General features: G+C 35.3%; 4 protein-coding genes across 4 annotated transcripts; 2 read left to right on the forward strand and 2 right to left on the reverse strand.

Moving 5' to 3' along the window:
* The first annotated feature begins 300 nt into the window (after positions 1-300).
* On the forward strand, positions 301-4,989 carry LOC120625597 (nucleoporin Nup35). Its single transcript, XM_039892661.1, has 4 exons — positions 301-605; positions 1,617-2,036; positions 2,483-2,660; positions 3,176-4,989. The coding sequence occupies exons 1-4, from the start codon at positions 440-442 to the stop codon at positions 3,282-3,284; spliced, it is 873 nt and encodes a 290-aa protein (XP_039748595.1). The 5' UTR covers positions 301-439; the 3' UTR covers positions 3,285-4,989.
* A 4,008-nt stretch (positions 4,990-8,997) lies between these two features.
* LOC120625598 (glucose-induced degradation protein 8 homolog) lies at positions 8,998-14,984 on the reverse strand. Its single transcript, XM_039892662.1, has 4 exons — positions 14,766-14,984; positions 13,438-13,634; positions 12,003-12,200; positions 8,998-10,247 (listed from the first exon to the last, which is right to left on the reverse strand). The coding sequence occupies exons 1-4, from the start codon at positions 14,896-14,898 to the stop codon at positions 10,071-10,073; spliced, it is 705 nt and encodes a 234-aa protein (XP_039748596.1). The 5' UTR covers positions 14,899-14,984; the 3' UTR covers positions 8,998-10,070.
* Positions 14,985-15,726: 742 nt separating this feature from the next.
* Positions 15,727-18,747, reverse strand: LOC120625757 (protein ALP1-like). Its single transcript, XM_039892954.1, has 2 exons — positions 18,444-18,747; positions 15,727-17,344 (listed from the first exon to the last, which is right to left on the reverse strand). The coding sequence occupies exons 1-2, from the start codon at positions 18,722-18,724 to the stop codon at positions 16,468-16,470; spliced, it is 1,158 nt and encodes a 385-aa protein (XP_039748888.1). The 5' UTR covers positions 18,725-18,747; the 3' UTR covers positions 15,727-16,467.
* LOC120625758 (uncharacterized serine-rich protein C215.13-like) lies at positions 15,888-18,445 on the forward strand. Its single transcript, XM_039892955.1, has 2 exons — positions 15,888-16,115; positions 17,471-18,445. Exons 1-2 carry the CDS (start codon positions 15,926-15,928, stop codon positions 18,349-18,351), a joined length of 1,071 nt encoding a protein of 356 aa, XP_039748889.1. The 5' UTR covers positions 15,888-15,925; the 3' UTR covers positions 18,352-18,445.
* Positions 18,748-18,971: the final 224 nt, after the last annotated feature.

Genomic DNA, 18,971 nt, shown 5'->3' on the forward strand with positions numbered 1-18,971 from the left:
TACCAATTAAAAAAAATATATGATGCATATGTTTTTAACGCGTTCAATATAACTCTTAGAAAGTAATAACGAAAAAGAAACAGTGCAAAAAAGAAACAGTCAGATAGATATTAGATACCATTCCACCCTCTTCAGTTCAAGTAAAAGATTGTATGGTATCAAGTAAGTGATACAATTATTTATTGATTAAAAATGGTATAACGCAGCTTAATAAAGCACAAAGCTAAAAACGTCGTTAATTTATCCGAGAGTCCAAGTTTTACTTGTCTATGGTATTTATTTGACGTAAAAAATGTCAAACTTAAATTCGCTGCTGGTCCGGTAAACTGCAAACGCGTTAAGCATTTCAAAAACTGCTAATAAAAAAGAAACATTACAATTAACTAAGCATTTTGATTGATTAATAGCCTGTGATACGTGTAATAATAAAACATTTAAAATGGAACCTATGACTTTAGGAAGTCCAACTCATTCGCCTTCTGGGAGCCCTAACGTGGGATATTTGCCTCCTTTCTTATTAGGTGAAATAAATCCGCCGACTATGACGACTATGTCCCCGCGGACGAATAGTTTATCACCAACAAAAGGCCGTAGTCTTGCTTTCGGTAAGTATTTGATTGTATTTTGTAAGGAAAATCCATTGATAAGGCGAAGATATTGCGATATTTTGGAATACTACTATAAAATCCCATTACTACTACTAAAATTCTAATTTGTGTTTTTTACAACTTTGTATTTGTACTTGACTGAGATCTCACTTGTTAAGCGCAGTTAATGCCAGGGGTCTTCTAAAGATTAAACCTTCAAAAAGTTGTTAATTTAACTTCTAGGTCCATCAAGAATGTTTTTCAATGTCTGGGTGTTTATATGTATATTATACACAAAAATTATTCATCAGTTATCTCAGTACCCATAACACAAGCTACACTCACTTTGGGACTAGATGGCGATGTGTGTATTGTCGTTGTATATTTATATTTATAAATCCACAAGAAGAACTGCAGCACCATTAGGAGGATTTTGATAAGGGAGCTTTCCATGTTTCTTATAATTTGAATTCAAAATGTAACAAATTGGGCTATCAAAAAAAAAAAAAAAAAATATGAGCCCCATAACCAAAAAAAAATCTCAATAGCTAATAGAGTAAAAAAGTTGTGTCATAGGAAAGATGAAAGACATTGAACTCATAGGAAAGATGAAAGACATTATTAAAATGTGATAGCTTTTCTTCCTCTTTTCTTATTTACAAGTGTGCTATAAATAAAGAATTTGATAGCATGAATAATCTATGTAAAAGCAATCCCATTTTATAAACAAACAAACTGTTTTCTTAGAAAGTTTGGTATGTATGATGCCTGCAGTTGAGTTTATTAGGGGCTAGGATAATAAAGCAAATAAGAATGTACACTGCTGCACAGTTTTTACTAATTTTGGCAACTTCAACTGTACTTTTTATTATTTAATTGTGGTTGTTATTGAGAGTGTATAAATGTATGGGATACAAGCTAAACCAACCAAAGCCAAGAAATTTCAACGCTTTAGGGAGCTTGTCGTTAAATTGAGTGACGTGATATGGCGTTTAAATTTTATTTATAAAGGTTTTTTACTATTTACAGGTTCACCAACGAGCCCAACTCAAACCTCAACACCAGACCAGAAATTGTACCGACAGAATATGTCAATGCAAAAACAAGCCATGTACAACCATCAGAACATATACCCTAACATGCCTGCATCACCTAATGTTTCGTACTCTGCTAAAACAAACGGACCGCCTATAGAAGATTTATTTGACACTATAAAGAGTGAACCGTCTGTAAATAAGTCGCTGTTTCAAGAGAATAGTTTTATGGGCTATGGCAATAATAATTCTTTAATGCAGAATTCCTATGTAAATAATGTAAATAACCAGTCGTATGGAGCATGGCAGGATAACTGTCAGGAGTTGGATGAGTATTGGGTCACTGTGTTTGGTTTTCCGCCTAATGCAGCCAATACAGTACTAGCTAGATTTAGTAACTGTGGTGCTATACTTGGTAATTTTTTTACTTATTTTTTCTCTGTCCTAAAATTGTGATAGTATATCCATCCTGTATACATTATTAGCTTGAGTTACTGGTCAAGTGTTTAGCATGTTCATTGTTCAACTTCCCATCACAAAAACTCAAGCCTCTACTTGTCAAGTACTGAATTATCCGGTTTGAACATTTGTAGTACCAACCAGTACAGCAGGGTAGACATTAAGCCATACAACTAGGTTGTCAACACTAAAATGTTAATCATAAAATGTAAAAGCCTGACACCACCCATTGGTGCATCATGGTCAAGTCCCCCACTGTCATCAAAATGTGGAATATTTCTGTACGGACAATGGACATACCATAAAACCTACTGAATGATATGAGAATAAATAATGCAGTGATTTTTTATTATTTTTTGAAAGATACAGAAAATGGTATTTAACTCCAACTTTATATTGCAGACAAACAGTACCCCACACCAGGTAACTGGGCTCACATTCGGTATGCGACTCGTGCGGAGAAGGAGAGAGCTGTAGCCCTCAACGGTAGACAGGTGCTGCCGGGAGTGATGGTGGGAGTTGTGGAGTGCAGAGAGCCTCCACGGATGACTTCCACAAGCCCCAATGTTACTTCAGAAAGGTACGACTATTAATCATATCCTGAGTATACTTGGGTGAATTTGCACAGGACCTGTCCAGAGGCCCAGAACATATAACTTTCTTTTCCACTTCAAGTTAACCTTTGGTAAGGAATACCACTATCTAAGATGGCTGTGAGCTGTATAATCTGTGGTGAGTTATACTAAACACTTATTATAATGGTAAAATCTACGCGACATCGACTCTGAACGCTAGATCGTTTACGCCTTTACCAGTAGGGTGGTAACTAGCCACGGCCGAATCCTTCCACCATTCCACACCAAAGAAAATTTAGAAGTACCAAATTGCCCCTGGCAGGGATCGAACCTGAAACTTCTACTCCATAGCTCCCTCATGCGCCATGGAGGTCGTCGTAAATGTTTATAAATTACATTTACAAGCAAGGAAGGCTTTAAACATCTTTATAGTACAAATAAAAACAAGATAACAAGAGAACATCATCAATATTTTTCTAATGAAAATACTTATAAATACTGTTGCATCTCTTTTTTACAGACATACAACTGCAAGGTCTCTATGTCCGACGCCAATCCCCAATGCCCCAGTGCCGCAGAGGTCTAGTGGACTCATTTCAAAAGCCTTGGATTACGTCCTCGGCTGGTGACAAATACTTTACCAAATATATGAGACTGACTTTCAAACAATGTGGAAGTGTAATTAGTTATTATTACTTATAATTTAAAGCTGGTCGCACATCGGATAGCACCGAGCGCATATCCATTTTAATGCAGTGCAGCTTTTTAAATTCACAAAGTTTTTTTTAGCTTCGCCATACTATTATTACAAGGCGCCCGTAAAGGTTATTCCACAGCTAACCCTGCCCTCAGCAATTCTAGAAACTAGAAACTTCACATGCCAACTGCATTGAACTCATTATAAGTTATCAATACAAAAAACTCACACCAGTTAATTAAACTCACATACTACTGAGATGTGTGTAACTTTCAAATAGCAGGTTTAATATTAAAGAAATGTTGTATATTGCTACACCTGGCGTGGGAGCTTCAGTCAATTTAACACATCAATTTTCGAAATGTCTTCCTAGATTAATAAATTGTAGTAAAGAGTTTGTTGACAAATGAATTGTAATACAGTCAGGGCCCAGTACCCTTTGCAAAGTTCAATAATTGGAACGTCAAGTTTAAAATCGTTGTATTTTGGAACAACAAAATTAAATAAAATTTATCATTATTGTAAAAGCTTAAGTTATTTTCGATTTATGTTATTAAAATATCACTGGTTTCATAATGTAGGAAACCTGCATGCCTGAGAGTTCTCCATAATGTTCTCAAAGACATGTGAAGTCCACCAATCCACACAAGGTCAGTGTTTTGGTATACAGCCTAAAACCTTCTAACTGTGGGAGGAGACCAGTGCCCTGTAGTGGGTCGATGTTAAATCTTAAGCTTGTACATAGTTCTACAACTAGTCCTCTTGGCAAAACGTTTGTTACTTAAAAATTTGCTGTACAGAAATTGCGACTCTTAAAAACAACATTACAACAGGTCTATTTTGCTATGAAATGATTGACACGCGGAAGCGACTCCACTTTTGCAAGCATGCACATCTATATGAAGGGTACGGCCTCAATTGGCGAATATCTTCAAAGAGCATCCCTAAACGCTACAAAGATATGCGGCATGGTACTTCTGTGTGTGCAATCATCTTTGATTCGCGAGTTTACTAACGATTTCATAATAAATGAATGAAATATTGAATCAAAATAAATCATGTGTGACAGCGTGCTGCGAGTTCGGTGCGTATGCGGTCAGCTTGAATGCTCGCGAACTCAATTTGTGTACTATGTAACATTGATTTTCAATATAACTTTGATAGTGAAAAGGAAAGATTTTGATTTTTAAATGGAAACGCAACGAAAAATGCATTATCCAACTCTCATTCTCATAAAATTCTTGTTAATGCTCCCCATGATCGGACTTAAACTGCTTTTTTATGCTTTTGTGCATAAGTTTGTAAAAATAAAAGTCCATCAAAAATGTGGATATGATAAAGCAGTAAAATATGCTGATTACAAGCATTATCTCAAATTCCAAGGTATATAATATGCTAAAGACGATTAAATTAATCATATAAAAACGAAATCATTTAATTGTCTCCCTAAATTTTCTAAAACAGTCATTTTCTCCTTTAGTAAACATAAATAAGTTCGGGTGAACTCATATCAGATTTTCTTTTGGCTTCAAAGTTGTATTGACCGCAAAGCAGAGCGTTGAGAAAAAAGTTTTTAAAATGTACATAACAATTATGCTGGTATTAAATAAGAAGTCGAATAAAATATTAATAAATTATTTTTTTATTTCTAAAATTACATACAAAAATCCTTAAAATTAAGAAAACTGTTTCTATTCTTATTGCAAAGTTCTCGTTTAAAGTAATTAAGCAAAAACCTATTAGCTAAATCTACGCTGTTATTAAATTGATATAAAAAAGCAAATACATATTATATAGTTTGGAGTAACTTTTTAATAGTCGATTATTTTTCAAGTGATCCATACGATACAATATTATATAGTTTTCTTTTTTTTTTACTAGAGTTCCATAGACAAAACAAGAACATGTAACAAACGAAAGGTTTTTTATCTCTATGAAACTACGTACGAGGGAATCGTGGTGTCGTTACGAGAATAGGTCGTTTTCAAAAATTGTTTCTTTTTTCATAAATTTTGAGTTTGTAAAAAGCCTCGTAAAGTCTTGCTTAGGGTCTAACCCTTTCCAGTGTTTTTTAAGCGTAAAGAAAATTTAGTTCTCCGCAATTGACGCTACCAGTCTGCAGTTTAAGAGTAAAAATTCAATTGAAAAACAACTCTCGTTTCAGATTTATTCATTATTTTAGTTGACTACGGAATAATTCCTCAGAGTATAAGGACTATGCTAAACTAAATGTTGATTATAACAATTAGAAGCATATTGACTGAATATCTTGCTAATCTAATTATTTTTATTTAATCTATCAATGACCTTAAATGATTTTACTTATTTTGATGAAATAGAATTATTATGATGAAATTATCCTCAAATACTTGAACAACATGAAGATCCTACCTAGATAGATACCTACCTAGTTTAGTATGAAATTCCTCAAATATATAATTCAATAAGAAATTATACATATATATTACGGTAAGTGATTTTATAATTTTGAATATAATATAAATACTGAAACTAAGGTATTTCAGATTCATCACCACTTTTTGAATTCTATTATCCTATTTTAAGAGTAACTTCTTAGGATGTGCTATTAATGATAAAGAAAATTGTTAAAGCATGTTGATAAAATTACAATTATTGAACTAAAATTTAAAATGTTTTTGAGTTAATTTACCTCTCTTATAATATAAACAGTGCTTCAGATGCTTTTTTAGCGGTCGTGGTGTTAACCTAGGTTATATATAAGAAAAGAGGATGAGAAAATTGTTATAATTTTTTTTATCTGTGTAAGATTTTTTTATATCATCAGAGATGTGAGAAGAAATGACTACAAGCATGACGTTCCTTGCATGCCCTACGAAGTGTTCTCCTTTATAGGCGATGGTTTGACTGACCGTCAGGTGGGCTGTCTGCTTGGTCTGGCAATTAGTAAAAAAAAAAATGATGCCGCCAGCCTTAAGGGTCCGTATTGCACCTTGAGTTAAGTATTACAGTCCCTTATGAACATACACCTTTGACACCAGAAATACTGATCCGTTTTATTGGATCGAAACCGCGCGAGGCTTGGCATTGGTTGCGCGGGCTGCGGGGTGCTGCACACAGCCGCCATTTACAACGTCCATCCTCGTAGAAAGTAGACGATACACTGAAGAACGAAAGTCCAGTATCGTCGGTACTGTTAAAATCGGTCCTGTAAATTCTGTGCGAATATCCTCGAGTAGCGACGGACCAGTTAAAATGGATCCTGTAAAATCGGATGTTCTATGTGAACGAGCCATAGCACAGCATTACAACAATGCTGCTTTGCGGCTTAGTTAAAGTGTCAATACTTCCCCAGACGAGCTGTCACAGATAGCTCTAGCTCTACCATTAAAGAGTTTATATTTAAATAATGCTATCTCATTCGGACGCCCATATGATGTGCGAAAGAGATGCGACATCGGCCGCCTGTTATAAATCTATTCTTTAATGGTGCGGGTGCATGCAACTAAATAAGCACAAATGTATAATAATAACAAAACCTTAAATTTTAAAGTAAAATACATTCAGTAGACTGCGCAATCATCTTTAATATTAAAAAACTTAATTTTTATTTGATACTATATACTAGTTATCTCATGCCTTATGTGAGACTTTGGGACGTCTATGAACGATAAATAAAATGATTTCTAGTAATAAAGACACTCAATATTGGATAGAAGCAGGCGTTACTTTGCGGAAATCCATGATATATTATGAAAATTAAGCTCGATTTGCTATAGTCCGCGGGAAGCAGGAGAATCTGTATGGTGTAATTTATAATTTCTTCAATTTTTACACTCCACACCAAACAGATCTTCGGCAATGTACCCTCTACGCACGTTTCGCTTCGAAACCGGAGCATCCTCAGGAGATGTTGACTTTACTTAACAATTGTTCATTGTAAATTCAACATCTCCTGAGGATGCTCCGGTTATAAATTACACCATACAGATTATCCTGCTTTTCGCGGACTATAGCAAATTAAGCTTAATTTTCATAACGACTCTGAAATTATGCAATATTGATTTTTTATAAATATACAACATGTAACGGAATTACGAAACAATGTTGAATGATGCATAGGTAAATTTCATAAGGAATCGCCCTGCAAAAATATAAAATCAAAAGAAGCACATTAATTTTTCCATACGAACTAATTCAAAACATTCTAGGAGTTTACTTATGACAACCCTATTGAAGATAAAAGGCCGACACGTGCATAGTACCTACGCTACGCGACGCGTACCCAATAAAGTGGCAGGAGTCACTTGATTTTACTTTTGCATGTGATGTTAGGGCTTTGTCTGATTTCTTTCAATAATAACTATGGCAATGGTTTACTCAAGAACTTAGCGTTTCGGTTTCAGAGATAAGTTTCAGAGACAGTAAATAATGTAACTAAAGCCTCTGAAGTATTATTTCGGTTTTCATTTACACATTGCATATTGTTACCTTTGTCAGGATAAAGTTCATTGCGGACTGCTGGAAAAGGCACGCAAGTTTATCTAGCATACTGAAAATGAGAATAACTCAATCCCAATGGAGTTAGTTTCGACCAGAATTAACGCCGACGCTTGCGGCAATCTGCGATTATATTTGAGGTTCCGCATAAACTAAGGTACACGCATAAATATGCGGTAACTAAGGTACGTAAGTATGCGGTAACGTATACGGGTCGACCCGTATAAGTTTTTTTTTTAATCAAACAGATTCTTTGGCCTCATGGACAGCAGTGATGAGGTAAGCAGGTATGAATACCTAGACTTCAAGATGCCTTGAAAAGTTTTATTATAGATATGTTTCGTCGATGTTCACGCTTATTAATTTGTATTGGGTAATTTTTGGTATTTGATAAGCTCAGCAGCAAGAACTGCCTTGTCGTCTTCTTTTATTTAATTCTACTACAAGTTAGCCCTAGACCGCAATCTCACCTGCTAGTTAGTGAAGATGCAGGGTATGGCAGTTATAAAACCCATACTCCTCCAAACGCCAAATTGCTTAGCGGCATGTCCTTGTCGGTAGGGTGTTAACTAGCCACGCCAGAAGCCTCTTACCAAATCAGAGAAAATTCAGAAATTATAAATTCCCAAATTTCCTCTGGGCATTGAACCCGAGTCTCCAACCTAAAACCACATCGTTCACTGCTGCATCATCTAGCATAATGTGCTGCTGATAGCGTCAGAGTTAACAAATTCCTCTCATCATTTTAAATGTTTCTTCTGAACGTGTGTTTGTCATATCCTGTGACTGGACCGATTTGGATAAAAATTTGTGTATATTTCAATGGGTTCTTGGATAGTTCAAATACATAATTGGACCCGGTAGGTGGCGCTGCTGTCGGTTCTAAATGAAATTTGTTTTAAATATCTTATTTGATTTGGCGCTGTTATTCTTTGCGAGCTGGCGAGTCGTCCAGGAGGTATACAATGGGTACCCCGGGCGTCTAACAAAGCCAACAAGAGGGACATGCCGTGGTAGTTTTTAGCTTGGGTATACCCCTTTAGAGGGGAGAGTCCCACACCACCTCCATCCTGTCCAAGAGTCGGAGGGAGCAATAAAGCTTTTCCACAACGCCATAAAAAAAACCAAGGGTCCGCTAGTATTTTATATATCAGTAAAAGATTATCAATGAATGCGATAGCATATAGTATAATTTGTCAGCCATTAGTAATGTAGCACATTTAAGTCATTTTAGAATATTTTTTTTAAACCTCTTAAATTAGTACTCTTTAGATTTAAATGGTTTTCGAAAAACTAAACGAGTCAAAGTAAAATAAAGTGTATGGCCCTAGTTTTTACAAACAGTCCGCTTTTAGGAATAAAGGGCTTCAACAAAGGTGCATTAGGTCGGTTTTACTTTGACGTTATGCATGATTGAAATTCGAAATTTGAAAATCTTGAACATCGTTAAAGGCGGGGTTTTGCTGTAACTTTTTTTAATAGCGAGTGCAGTGCGAGACCGGTTTTTTGACAGTTACTATTGAAGTTTCTACAAAATGTTATGTCGACGAGCTTGTCAATACAACGACAGGTGATGATAAAATATTATGATGCAACTATGCGTTTAAGATAATCGTAATCTCGGGTGATTCAATCGTCTTTGACTTCACAGGAAGTAATTTTGAAATAGATTTATTTCAATATAATACATGATACTATCTTGTCACTTGCAGCCCAGTGGACCGCGTAGTGAAGCGTAATAACTTTTAACAACTCGTCGATCTCTAGTACACAGTAATTAATGAATTTTTGTATAAGATGGCTAGCAGTCTCCGATTAATTATAATATAATGCCAGCAGTCGTCAAAATATTTTTTTCCCACCATTAAAATATATGTTAACTTTAAGGTATAACGTTAAAGCTTATGTGAACATGCCTATGTACTTATTGTAAAAATAAAAATGACATCATTTCGTATTATTATAACTATAGTAGGGAGGTCATATAAGTAAAAAGATAAATAATATATGTTTTATTAAGTATTTTTAAAGAGATTTTTTCCGTTACTTTTTGTATGGGACTGCACATCTAATACCAGACCGATAGACCAATTCGAAAAATTACAGCATAACCCCGCTGGTTGCCCATAGTTTATGTTAGCATGGCTAATTTAGCATGAGCAGCCCACTGTATTTATTTTTTCGTGTCCTATAATATCAATCACATCTAAACAAATTACTCTTTTATCCTTAGCTTATCTCATTTTGGCTGTTCTATTGTTGCGTTGGCAAGATCCGTCATCTTTGGATACTTGACGCTATACTTGTCCAGCTCGCTCTGTGACCACAGAATCATGCGTAGCAAACTGCACAGCTTTGGGTTTGTGTACTCTTGGTTCTCCATCTTAAGTATGGCTGCGTTGAGTTCGCTCGCAATCTGGAATTGTGAAAAATAAATAAAATAATCTGTACTTATAATAAAACTGTAACTGGAAGATTTCTGTACATTTAAGATATTTTGAAATTTTTAGGATGCTTTATAATCGATACTGAGTCCAAAACAGATTTTAATTTAATTTTTGTCTCTCTGTCTGTATGTCTGGGCATCACGTGAAAACTACTGAACGGATTTATATAAAATTTGGCATAGTGGTAGCTGATATCCCGGATCAACATATAGGATACCTCTTATCCGGATAAACTATAAGTTTACTACAGGAAATTGGCTCCATTAAATTTGAACCGATTTGCATAATTCTTTTTTTATTTGAAAGTTTATACTATAAAAAACGTACTGTCTAATTTTAATGAAGATCTGATAACTATTGTCGGAGATAAAGGACATAACTCTCCACACATAAGTGAAATAATCCAACTAATATTATAAATGCGAAAGTTTGTGATGATGCATGTATGAATTAATATAGTTTGGAAATAAAACTGGACCTGGTAGATGGCGCTGCAATTAGTTTCTAGGTTTTAAGGATATTAAAAGCTGCAATAACCGATTTGGTGCAGACGAAGTAGCGCGGGTCAGCTAGTAATAAATATACTACGACCAATACACACATCGCCATCTAGCCCCAAAGTAAGCTTAGCTTGTGACATGGGTACTAAGATGATTGAATAATATACATAAATACTTATAATATACAGATAAAAACCCAGACACTGAAAAACATTCATGTTCCTCACACAAACATTTTTCCAATAGTGGGAATCGAACCCACGGCCTTGGGCTCAGAAATCAGGGTCGCTTCCTACTGCGCCAGTCGGCCGTCAAAAAGTTCAGTTATCATTGATTTTTGCTAACTTCTTCTTTACGGTCGGGCAAAACTCCGGTCATTTACAGTCGGATTTGCACAATACTTTTTCATCCGAAATTTTTCCATTTAAATTTAATACAGATGTTATAAAGAGTTTTGGAAACAGCCGACGGAACTCTTACAATCATCCGCGATCGCTGCTATTGCATAAATATGCATTGTTTACGCAATAACAAAACATAACATCATGCATTTAACCTCGAAAAGGTTACGAAGATGCACCTATTCATTATATCGGGGTGTACCCACTATCAAAATTAGTAGTAGTTGCATTATTTTTGCAACTGAAAGCTTGTTTTATCCGTGGAGGCTTTGGCCGTGGCTAGTTACCAACCTAACGATAAAGACGTGCCGCTAAGCGATTTAGTGGTCCGGTGCGATGTCGCGTAGAAACCGATTAGGGGTATGACTACCATACTCTCTAACAGGATAGCCCGCTACCATTTTAGAGTGCATAATCACTTACCACCAGGTATGATTGCAGTCAAGGGCTAATTTGTAGAGGAAGAAAACAAAAAATAAAGTCGCTAATTTATTATTATTTTTTTATGGATGGAATGCAATGATGGGGTCTAAGCATATTTATTATTAAAATGATTTATGATTAAACGCGGCACTCGCTCACTTACCAAGCGATGAATTATCGCTGTCGCACAAAGAATTCACAGCTACATTTAATTTGTTAAATGCTAAATTAGATTTAGCGAGCTAATAATTAGAGTTACTTTATCAATTTATCAATAGGTACTAAACACTATAAGAATATGCTGGTCAGGGAACCAGTGTAATTTGCGTCTGTAGTGCTTGTATCGAAGTATATCATAAAGCTACTTTTCGACGAAATAATTTTTAAGAGTAAAAATTACCTTTTGACTGTGTGAAGGTAGTAACAAGTCTGCAAAGGGTGAAGTATGAGGGTCGGGGAAGGCTAACAAGGCGAGAGATCTCTCCAGTTCAGTGAGGGCGTTGCGATCATTCGCTCCCGCCTCGGCCAGTGTCGCGCTGGCGAAGGCTAAGGCCTCTTCTGCTCTGCCTGCTCGGATTAACTCCAGTAATTGTAGTTGCTAAAAGATTACATTATATCAGCATCATCAACATATTATACATAGTGCAATATACTAGGTTACATAAAATTCATAATTCGTTTTCATAAAACTACCCATTGACATCTTGGAGATGTCTCTTAAAAAGTTCAAAGTTTGTATTAAACGTGAGCTTATAGAAAAGTCCTATTATAGTATAAAGGACAACGTAATAGAAAAAAAAGCTTGGGTGTGAATTATTGCTCTAACCAGGTTGCTCTTCTAATAATTTTAAATGACATTGTGAGATGGTGATAACAAAAAAAAAACACCCGGCTAAGTTTGTTGAGGGCTTCTTCTTAGACCAGGACGCGTTTGGAACCCTTATAGCTTTAGTTTTAAGTTTACGAATGTGGTTATCGCCATCATCTCACTACCGTGTAATTCTTATGTACGCACCAAAAGTGCCACCTATTGTACTTGAATAAAGATATTTTTGACTTTGACTTTATTTACAAAACAATTTAGCCTTACTCGTTAGCCTGTTACCATCTCAGACTGCATCATAAATTATCACCAGATGGGATTGTAATATATAACCATGGTCTAACTGGTAGTGAATAAAAAAAAATATATATATAATTGCAATAGTATTATATATAATATTAAATAGTATAATATATTGCAAGGTAACAATCCTAAAAGTACTTGCCAAAATTATCTTTTTCCTAAGAATTTAATATCCAATGTATGCTTGAGTGCCCCGAGAATCCCATTTTGAAATAGTGGCTTTCCGTGCATAGAGACAGAAACAGAGGATAGTGCCTAACAGGTGCTTTCTTCTGTTATATTATGAATGCTTGTTATATTATGAACTTTTTAAAATTTAATTTAATGACCATTATTGTATTAATGTGTATTCATTTTTATTTTACATCTTTACGGTAAGAATTTGTCTTGTATTTAATGGGTTTTGCATATTGCCAGAAATAAACAATCATTATTATCATTATATCCAACAACTTGAGGCCATAGGTGTTCAGTCTCATATTATTAATTAGGTAGTAATTTTATGGGCATCCTCTCAGACAGACACAGCAAGGCAGCTAAAAAAAGCATTGCAGTAATACTTCCCTGGAGGAATTCCCTTTGTCATAAGAAAATTCTACTATTTAATAGGTTTACACCAAACAGATTTACTAATGCATTGTTTACACAACCCTCCACTGTGTAAATTGTGTATCAGTAAAAAAATCTGAATACCAAATTATGTACTTACCTGTAAATGAAAGTACAGGTATCTGTCATTGTCCAACAATTCTGGATGTAAAGCATTGACCATTGAGATGGCTTCAGGTATTCTACCGCCTTGCACTGCCTCCCTGATCATTATACGTTCATCCAAAGAGCTGCATAATGCTGGCTCCTGAAGACCTGCCTCTTGTTGAAATTTCAGTGCTGCCTCTTTGAATCCCTCTATATTAAAATTCAATAAAATAAAGACTAACCTAAATTGCCATTTAAATCTATCGCTTTAAGTTTGGCAACCATTACAATCTATGCTAACCAAATCAATGTCAAGCATTTCTCGGAATGTGTGTAAAAGACATGTGTGGATGGATTTTAATTTAATTTTATAATACTCTATAGGTATAGGTCCTGTAAATATTTTCATTATCATTAGTTAAGTTTTATTTATATAAACATATACCTACAAAAATAGGAGTAATAGTTCTTTAAACAAATTGTTACTTTTTCAAATTTTCACCATATTATTCATTTGGCAAATGACATTTTATTTGATATATTATTTTTTATTCAGAGTACATCAATATCAGCAGCAGGTAAACTCTGAATTTTCTCTGGTATTGTCTAGGCTTATTATCACACTAATGACAAGTATGTCCCAATTTAGCTTTTTATGTGTAATTATTATTGGTATGTGTTGCTATAACTGCTATACCTCAAACAGGTTAACCTGCTACAATCTTAGACTGCCTCATCACTTAACACCAATGAGATTGTAGTCAAGGGCTAATTTGTAATAGAATAACAAAATAAACCTTAACCTATTATTGTTCTAGTGCTGGACACAGGCCTCTCTCATGGGAGAAGGGATTAGATCATGGTGCTCAAATGCAGATAATAATATTTTTTTAAACCAGGCTTTAACAATTAGAATCATATGTTAGGGATAATAACCAGGACTGATTGCAAGCTCACCAATACACAGGGACTGACTGCTTAAAATTTTCATTCACACTAAAGAACCAAAGATATATTTCTTAAGATTTAGTGCCCCGTTTTATACTAGTTATTGAAATATTTCTTTGACCACACTAAGATGAATGCTTCAATTTTCTATAAAAATACCTCAGCTGCTTACGATTGGACTAGGATGTTATTAGGTAGTAATTGAAAGTCATAAATAATAATGTCTGGGTAAAAATTGGCCTTGGTTTTACAAAGGGTTTACCTTTGTTTCAAACATGTTCAGATTTAGATTTGAACTACATGGCATTGTTACCAAACACTTTGTGTTAGCTTTTGGTGTTTTCCAAATTAATTTTCATACATAATTTAGCCTCAAAATCAAACGAAACCTACCTGTGACTAAATAATTCATGATCAACATATTCATGTCTGTTCTAGAGATTTGTAAATCGTCGGATTTCGTGCGATCATAGTGTTTGCGCTCCGGTTTACTTGTCCCATTATTTGATGAGGTTTCCAAGCTCATTTTAAGATTTAATTGTTTTTTTGACCAAACAATGATACACGAATATACACAAAATTGATTTTCAAATAGAAGGATGATAAATTGACAAGTTGACAACGTAAATGACAGTCTAGATGACAGTTGTTTTTTTTAATAACGCCCAAAGCTATAGCCTCTAGCTTTTAAGGCAACAAGATGGCAACAATAACTTTTATCAAACCTTTTACACGGGATCCCTGTAGACAAGCTATACACAGGCATCGCTGCACGCCCTAGGAGTTCAGTATAAATTATAGTTTCAGAATGCTGTTGGGCTTACCACGTTATTGTAGTGCATCAGAAATATTCGCGAGGTCTCATACTGATGACTTTTTTGCCATCAGAAGAAAACGAATAGCATCCTTGATGAAAAGAACATGCATTAATAAATCGATACGACTCTCCAATATACAAGCTGTATTAAACTTCACGTTAACTTTTGTATATTGCATACTAATATTTCATGTAAGTTTTTTTTATTTAGTTTAGTTTTTAATTATTCTGTTACGTAATTGTGTAGATGGGTCATGGTTACAAAATAAAAAACACTAACCATAGTATAATAGAAGTCAGTGGCAATAATATTGTGTCTAGCGCCGCGCCGTACCGTTGCTTTAGTCCTTCATCGTCATTCCATACGATTGACTCCATGGATTGACTATATTACTAAGCGGCTGAAAAGATCGGAGATAGATAATATGCCTGGGATATATAATGTGATTAATTACACCCATAAGGAGGTTAAATAGACTTAATTTAATTCTGGGAAAATAATGTTCCCAAGGGATGTCTTGTCTCAGGCTTCGGCCATAGTGTGGTTTTACAGTGACGCTTTCGCCAGCGCAGTTGGTAAGCGTCGCGGGCCACGAGCTTTGCGTCTCATGGATCATTACATAGTCACGCGGATGGCCCGCGTTGACGGCAATTCAGCCGCGCTTTTCAACCGCGTGCGGGCGAGGAGTCATTGTGTTCAGTGTGCGTTGCACAGTCTCGCCGGTCGGACGCGCGCATGCGTACCGTCGTCGCCAAAATGAATGCGAATTATATCGATACGGGTCGATTGATTGAAGAAGTTCGCTTTCGACCGTTGCTGTGGGATCCATCGAACGAATTATACAAAAACAAAGACGCAAAAAATAAGGCTTGGGAAGAAGTTGGAGAAGCAATCTTTGGAGAAAATTACATAAAGAAAGACAAAGGTATGTTTATAAAATTTGTATTTTTATCAATTACATTTATAATATAAAATTTATATTATGTTGGTATAAAAGTCGTCGTTAAACATATGTAGGGTAAGATTTCAATCGATATGTAGGGTAAGATAAGGTAAATTGATCAATTTTACTTGTTGGAGCACTATCTTTATGGATTTAAAAATAAGATTGTGGATTTTTGATGATTTGAACACTCTTCAACGGTTTACTTGCAGAAAAAACACATTAGATTAGTCATAAATGACTATGAATCATCACTATAGTCTATACTTGAAAGGACGACAATGAATTCAATTCCACTAATAAGTTCTTTCAAATAGGTACTAGGTAGGTACCTCTAGAATATTTGTCTGTCTTGCCACGAAACACTGCCAGCAGGCGATATAAAGTAATCGGCAAACACTTCGCGTAGTGTGTTTCCTGTTCTAGAAACTGGCTGAAGATTCATGTCAATCAAACCACTAATGCTTAATAAGTCATTTCCATTGTAGCCGTCTCGCACTCTGATAAAATTGTGTAATACGCAACAAGCTTTAACTATAGTTTTTGCGTTGGAGAAGCTCACGTTCATTGGAGTGTGAAACACTCTAAACTTGTTTGATAATATTCCAAATGTACATTCTATGTACCTTCTGGCACGGCTTAGACGGTAATTGAATATCTTCTGTTTGTGGCTCATATCATTTCGAAGATAAGGTTTCATCACATAGTTCGATATGCCAAATGCACCATCACCAATTATTATATGAGGTGCCACAATATTAGATCCTTGCAGGTACTTTGGAGCCGGTAACCTTAAATTATTTCTTTCTAACTGTTGAAATAGTACACTGTTTTGGAATATGGTGGAATCAGAGTTTTTCCCACAAGAACCAATGTTGACATAAGTAAAGCAATAGTTGGCATCGCACATTGCCAGAAGGACAATAGAATAAAAATGTTTGTAATTGTAAAACATTGACCCTCCACCTGCGGGATTAACTATGCGTATATGTTTACCATCTATTGCCCCACAACAGTTAGGAAAGTTTGCATACATCTCAAACTCTGCACTAATACGTTGCCACATTTGCGTTGTCGGTTGAGGAATGCATTCTTCGCGTAGTTTTTCCCATATCTCACAGCAAACTTCCTTGACGATTTTGCTTATAGTAGTAACGCCCATTCTGTATGTGACATGTAGATCGGAGTAAGTGTTCCCAGTAGCTAAGAATCTGAAAAAAATATATATAATTATTAGAACTAGTAGAAAGTTCCAAGTAGGAAAGGATTCATAAAAAGTACAAGTGAGAAGGCGTGATACACAAAATATTATTTTTGCCAATTTTTTTTTGTTTCAGATAAGCTTTTACGTCAAAGATGGAAATCTGCAAGAGATGGATATTTCAAAACCAAAGCTAATATGAAAAAAGCACCATCTGGTAGCGGGGCAAAAACCGTTACAAAATACATTTATTTCAAAGAATTAAACTTTCTTGATCGTATCACTGAAAACGAAGTTTCAGAATCTATGTACAACATTAATGAACAATCAAGTTCATCTGAAACAATAGCTCACGTAGTAAATAACGACGAAATTTCTGGCTCTTCTCAAAACAGTTCTACTCCGGTGGCTGACCAAGATAAACCAACATGGACTCGGAAGAGGAAACATGAACGGGTACAAGAGAACTCCGCGTTTGAGAAAAAGTTGGTAGATTTGTTAGACAAAAATATGCCAGACATAAGCTCTGACGATTTGTCATTTTTTAATTCTCTAGGTCCAATACTAAAATCTTTTAACAGTTATAAAAAACTATTATTTCGTTCCAAAGTATTGCAAATCGCCATGGATCTCTCCGCGCCAACTTCAAGTGGCACTACGTCGACGTCCAACATCTTGTCACCAGAACATAACTCAAATTCTACTACAACATCAACAACCAATCATTCTAATGATACTACTACGCAACGAGGTTATCAATCAGCAAGTCAATATTACACCGTCATGTCACCAGAAAATGATTCTAATTCTTCTGTAATGTGTGCAACCAATTCATCATATTTTTCAAACCAAACGCTACCAGTCAACGAATCAATGTCTAGTACCACCACTCAGCAAGGCTATCAAACAGCAAATCAATATGATCCTCATTCAACAGTCAATAATTCTGTTCAGCAAAGCTGTGAAGAAATACAGCACTTTCCAAATATTGCATCAGAAAACGACAATTTCTATTAATTACATTTCAACGAGTTTTGTTTTTTTGATTGTTTAAATTTTCTAAATAAAGTAATTACTAAAAATTAAATAGTATTTTTCATGCCACTTACCTTAAGGTAATCGCCAACTTTTCAACTGGTTCTATAGGTGCTCGACGTAAACTTGATCTTTTTAAATTATGTTCTATCTTGCAGAGTAATTCATTAAATGTTGTTATAGACAGACGAAAATGTTTAAAGAACTTGTCACTATGTTCTCTTAAATCCGCAAACGATGTAGAGAACGCGCCTCTCAGCAATCTAGTGGCATTGTAAGGATGTACTTGTATACGTCGTCGTCGTTGCCTTTTTTTCCATAAGTAATATAGTATAATAAATACGAGAAGTCTCATCACGACTGTATGAGCCGGCAAACCGATCACGACTGTACGAGGCGGCTAACCGCGCGACTAGCTTTAAACTAGTTTTATAGTTTCGAGCGGGTCATCCGCGCGCTTACCACCCGCGCGGACAGTAAGCGTCACTGTAAAACCACACATAGAGGAAAAAACACACTACCTAGTGTTTATATTCTCTTGGCGGTTTTTTTATAGAAAAGCTCAGTGTCCCATTTTGGTTTTTGAATTACAGACCATATTA

Source organism: Pararge aegeria, chromosome 8, assembly GCF_905163445.1.
Source record: "Pararge aegeria chromosome 8, ilParAegt1.1, whole genome shotgun sequence".
NCBI lineage: Eukaryota > Metazoa > Arthropoda > Insecta > Lepidoptera > Nymphalidae > Pararge > Pararge aegeria.